Source organism: Capsella rubella, unplaced genomic scaffold (genome assembly GCF_000375325.1).
Source record: "Capsella rubella cultivar Monte Gargano unplaced genomic scaffold, Caprub1_0 scaffold_219, whole genome shotgun sequence".
Taxonomy (NCBI): Eukaryota; Viridiplantae; Streptophyta; class Magnoliopsida; order Brassicales; family Brassicaceae; genus Capsella; species Capsella rubella.
Window position 1 is genome coordinate 411 of NW_006238710.1, and position 5,082 is coordinate 5,492.

Below are 5,082 nucleotides of genomic sequence, written 5' to 3' on the forward strand. Positions count from 1 at the left end.
AATACCATCCTATTTTGGCAACATGACTCAGTTGCAAAAGCTCCATTTGAATAACAATAGTTTCCACGGAAAGATCCCTCAGAGTCTTGGACGTTGTCAATACTTGCTAGACCTATGGATTGATACAAATAGGTTGAGTGGGACTATACCTCAGGAAATACTGCAAATTCCATCCCTCGGTTACATAGATTTGTCAGACAATTTGTTGACCGGCCATTTTCCGGAAGAGGTTGGAAAATTAGAACTTCTTGTTGGACTAGGTGCTTCGAACAACAGATTATCAGGACAGATCCCACAAGCTATAGGGGGTTGTCTCTCAATGGAATTTCTCTATATGCAAGGAAATTCGTTTGAGGGAGCCATTCCAGATATAAGACGGTTGGTAAGCCTAAAAAAAGTTGACCTCTCCAACAACAAACTCTCTGGCCACATACCTCGATATCTGGCCAATTTTCCTTTGCTGCGAAATCTAAATCTTTCTATGAACAAGTTCGAGGGAACGTTGCCAACAACAGGAGTGTTTCGAAATGCTACAGCATTTTCTGTTTTTGGAAACAAGAATCTATGCGGAGGCATCATAGAAATGCAACTAAAGCCCTGCATTTTACAAGCATCACCAAGGAAGAGAAAGCCTCTCTCACGTAGAAAGAAAGTTGCCAGTGGTATTGGTATAGGGATAGCTTCACTTTTGCTATGCATTATTGTGGCTTCTCTGTGTTGGCTCATGAAGAGGAGAAAGAAGAACAATGCCAGCGATAGTAACCAACTTGATTCTACTACTTTGGGGATGTTCCATGAGAAGGTAAGTTATAAAGAGCTTCATAGTGCTACAAGTGGCTTCTCTTCTACCAATCTGATTGGTTCAGGCAATTTTGGTGATGTTTTTAAAGGATTGCTTGGCCTTGAGAATAACCTCGTCGCTGTCAAAGTTCTGAACCTCCTGAAGCATGGGGCAACTAAAAGCTTTATGGCCGAATGTGAGACCTTCAAGAGTATACGGCATCGTAACCTTGTAAGACTGATAACAGTTTGTTCAAGCCTCGATTCCAAGGGAAATGAATTCAGAGCTCTGGTCTATGAGTTCATGCCAAAAGGAAGTCTGGATATGTGGCTGCACCCAGAAGATGTGGAAAGGGGAGACGGTCACTCTAGATCCCTAAAACATGCAGAGAAACTCAACATAGCAATAGATGTGGCTTCCGCTTTGGAGTATCTGCACGTTCATTGTCATGACCCTGTAGTTCACTGTGATGTTAAGCCAAGCAACATTCTTCTAGACGATGATCTGACTGCTCATGTTAGTGACTTTGGTTTGGTTCGGCTCTTGTATAAATTCGATCGAGAATCCTTTCTAAACAAGTTTAGTTCTGCCGGTCTCAGAGGCACCATTGGCTATGCCGCACCAGGTTAATAGACATCTATCTGCAGAAAGTATTGTTTAACTGTGAATTATTTCACCTCATTGTCTGTTGTTTCTGGGAAACATGTGCAGAATATGGAATGGGAGGCCAACCATCAATACACGGAGATGTGTACAGTTTTGGAATTCTACTTTTGGAGATGTTTACTGGAAAGAAACCAACAGATGAAGCATTTGCTGGCGATTATAACCTCCACAGCTACACGAAGTCAGTATTGTCGGGTAGCACAAGCAGTGGAGGCAGCAACACCATTGATGAATGGTTGAAACTGGTTTTGCAATTGGGAATAAGGTGTTCTGAAGAATATCAAAGGGATAGGATGCAAATGGCTGAAGCAGTACGAGAATTATTCTCAATCAGATCTAAGTTCTTCAGTTCTGAGATGACTACCGCCAAGCAGAGTCCTCAGAATGTTCTGCATAGTTATCCCCAGGAATTAATATTAAATGCTGATATGCATACAATCTAGACGAAAATGAAGACATCACAACCACCTTCATAGCTAGTTATGGTGAAACAGTGAATGTGTATCTTCTTCTGCATCATCGAAACAGAAAGGTTATGCGATTGCAAGAATCTTAAGCTATTTTATCATATTAATAAAGAACATTTAAAATATATATCTCTTGAAGCTTTTATAACCATTGTCACTACTTGCTCTTTTCTTTCTTTGTCAACAGACAACAATGTCTTCTTCATTAGTGGATATTTGTTTCCTCTTTAAGAAAGATCTTTCTGCATACACATATGCTTCCTTCGTGTTTGGTCTTGAGCACACTGCTACACTGTCGTTTACTCTGTTTTCATGAGTTTCTTGAATTACCAAACTTCTCTCTGTTTGCATAGGGACAAAGTCAAATCTTGATTGCTGACAATCCTTGACTTATAACTCTTCTAATGCGATTAACTTCAAAGATTTTAGTGAATAAACGCCTTCTGATTAAAATGTATCTTGCAATGATTAGTTTGAATGTCAGATACAGATTCGTCGCTAATTATCACAATTTTTAGGGAGTAGAGAAGAGTGGACAATTTGATCAAAGAAAGTCGCATAACAAACACTTGAAAAACTACAAGCTGTTTTGCTTAGTTTTTTCTTGGTGCGAAGAACTACTTGCCGTTTTAGTAAAAAATAACCAACACGCTTCACACTGACGCGCAAACTCACTCATCAAATTTCTCTTCACCAGCTCAAAGGAATTTGAGCTCACTATTGCAGAAATCGATGGCTTTCCTCAAATTAGCGACTTTATCGACACAGTCGCCGTCGCCGTGAGACCAAACCGATACAAGAAACTCATAATCGTTAAGTAAAAAATCCTCTTTTTGTTTTTTTATAAGTCTTTCGTAGAAGTATTTGTTTCAGGGTTTTTAAATAGAGAGTTTCTATCAGATGTCTTTGAATTAACTTCGAAAAAATCCAAACTTTTGAAGGATGTTTCGGAAGAAGATTGACACAAGACTTTTTACCAGGTTGTATATATCGGCCAATAAGTTTTTTTTTTGTCCAAATGCTTTGGCTTTACTCTGTTTACACACACACACCTTGTTTGACTGCTGAAAAATAGAAAGTAAACTATCTCAAAAGTCCACACGCTTTTTGTTTATTGTAACTATTTTCAATGAGTTTTGGACCGTATATGATATCCCCACGACAGCAATGGAATCGTATTTTGTATTTTTCTTCTTCTTACCTTAAAAACTTCCTCTCATTTTCTGGTTTTAAGTTAAAAAGCATAAACCTTTGTATAAGGGTGATGAAGCTGTCTCTTTCACTTGCTTGCAATGCTACTATCTTGTTGCTTCAAGTTTGCTGCGTGTTCTTTGCAGAAGCCAGGTTTTCAAATGAGACTGACATGAAAGCTTTGCTTGAGTTCAAGTCTCAAGTTTCTGAAAACAAGAGAGAGCTCTTGGACTCATGGAACCACTCATCCCCGTTTTGCAATTGGATTGGGGTCACATGTGGCCACAGGCAAGAAAGAGTTATAAGTCTGAACCTTGGAGGATTCAAACTGGCCGGTGCAATCTCACCTTCCATTGGTAATCTCTCCTTTCTCAGATTACTTAATCTTTCAGACAACTCTTTTGGAAGTTCCATCCCTCAAGAGGTTGGAATGCTATTTAGGCTTCAGTACTTGAACATGAGCTTTAATCTTCTCCAAGGAAGGATTCCGCCTAGTCATTCTAGCTGCTCTAGACTGTCGTCCCTTGATTTATCTTCAAACCAACTTGATCATGGCGTTCCTTCAGAACTAGGTTCACTTTCCAAGCTTGCCATTCTAGATATTAGTAAAAACAACCTTACGGGAAATTTTCCTGCATCTTTAGGAAACTTGACATCACTCCAGAAGCTTGACTTTGCATATAACCATATGGAAGGAGAGATTCCAGACGAAGTAGCTAGATTGACTCAAATGGTGTATTTCCAAATATCACTGAATAGTTTTTCAGGTGGTTTTCCTCCTGCATTGTACAACATCTCCACGATTGAGTTTCTATCTCTAGCTGGCAATTTCTTTTCGGGTAACCTTAGGGCTGATTTTGGTGGTCTTCTACCAAATCTAAGAAGGCTTTTTTTGGGAGCAAATCAGTTCACTGGAGCTATTCCTATAACACTTACCAATATCTCAAGCCTTGAAAAGTTTGATATCTCATCTAATTACCTGACAGGAAGTATCCCTTTGAGCTTTGGAAAATTACGTAATCTGCAGTGGTTAGGGATTCGTAACAACTCACTGGGATATAACATGTTCAGTGATCTTGTATTTATTGGTTCTTTGGCGAACTGCACTGAACTAGAGTACTTAGATATTGGTTACAATAGACTTGGAGGTGACCTGCCAGCCTCCATATCCAATCTGTCCACTAAATTGACTAGACTGTACCTTGGAGGAAATCTTATCTCTCGAACCATTCCTCACGACATCGGGAATCTTGAAAGCCTGCAAGAACTCAGTTTGGAAACAAATTTTTTGACAGGAAGACTTCCAGTCTCTTTCGGGAAGCTTTTGAAATTGCAGGTAGTGGATCTGTATTCAAATGCAATATCCGGGGAAATACCATCTTATTTTGGCAACATGACTCAGTTGCAAAAGCTCCATTTGAATAACAATAGTTTCCACGGAAAGATCCCTCAGAATCTTGGACGTTGTCAATACTTGCTAGACCTATGGATTGATACAAATAGGTTGAGTGGGACTATACCTCAGGAAATACTGCAAATTCCATCCCTCGGTTACATAGATTTGTCAGACAATTTGTTGACCGGCCCTTTTCCGGAAGAGGTTGGAAAATTAGAACTTCTTGTTGGACTAGGTGCTTCGAACAACAGATTATCAGGACAGGTCCCACAAGCTATAGGGGGTTGTCTCTCAATGGAATTTCTCTATATGCAAGGAAATTCGTTTGAGGGAGCCATTCCAGATATAAGACGGTTGGTAAGCCTAACCAAAGTTGACCTCTCTAACAACAATCTCTCTGGCCCCATACCTCGATATCTGGCCAACCTTCCTTTGCTGCAAAACCTGAATCTTTCTATGAACAAGTTCGAAGGAAGGGTGCCAACGATAGGAGTGTTTCGAAATGCTTCAACAGTTTCTGTATTTGGAAATGAAAATCTATGCGGAGGCGTCAGAGAAATGAAACTAAAGCCATGCACTGT

The 5,082-nt window shown here is 39.8% G+C and overlaps 2 protein-coding genes across 2 annotated transcripts in view; both read left to right on the forward strand.

The window, feature by feature from the left end:
- The window catches only part of LOC17874232 (LRR receptor-like serine/threonine-protein kinase EFR), a gene marked incomplete at its 5' end in the record, with an annotated part of 2,562 nt that extends 401 nt beyond the window's left edge, over window positions 1-2,161 (forward strand). The window contains 2 exons of the mRNA XM_006279040.2: window positions 1-1,406; window positions 1,493-2,161. The exon at window positions 1-1,406 is cut by the window's left edge and continues 401 nt beyond it. Of these exons, the coding sequence (XP_006279102.2) occupies window positions 1-1,406; window positions 1,493-1,890 (1,804 nt within the window). The remainder of the gene's footprint in view (window positions 1,407-1,492) is intronic.
- A 318-nt stretch (window positions 2,162-2,479) lies between these two features.
- LOC111829860 (LRR receptor-like serine/threonine-protein kinase EFR) lies at window positions 2,480-5,075 on the forward strand (the record flags this gene model as incomplete). The annotated part of the gene is made up of 2 exons (XM_023779930.1): window positions 2,480-2,894; window positions 3,252-5,075. A coding segment is annotated over exon 2 (1,798 nt), but the record flags the coding sequence as incomplete, so codon positions are not given.
- Window positions 5,076-5,082: the final 7 nt, after the last annotated feature.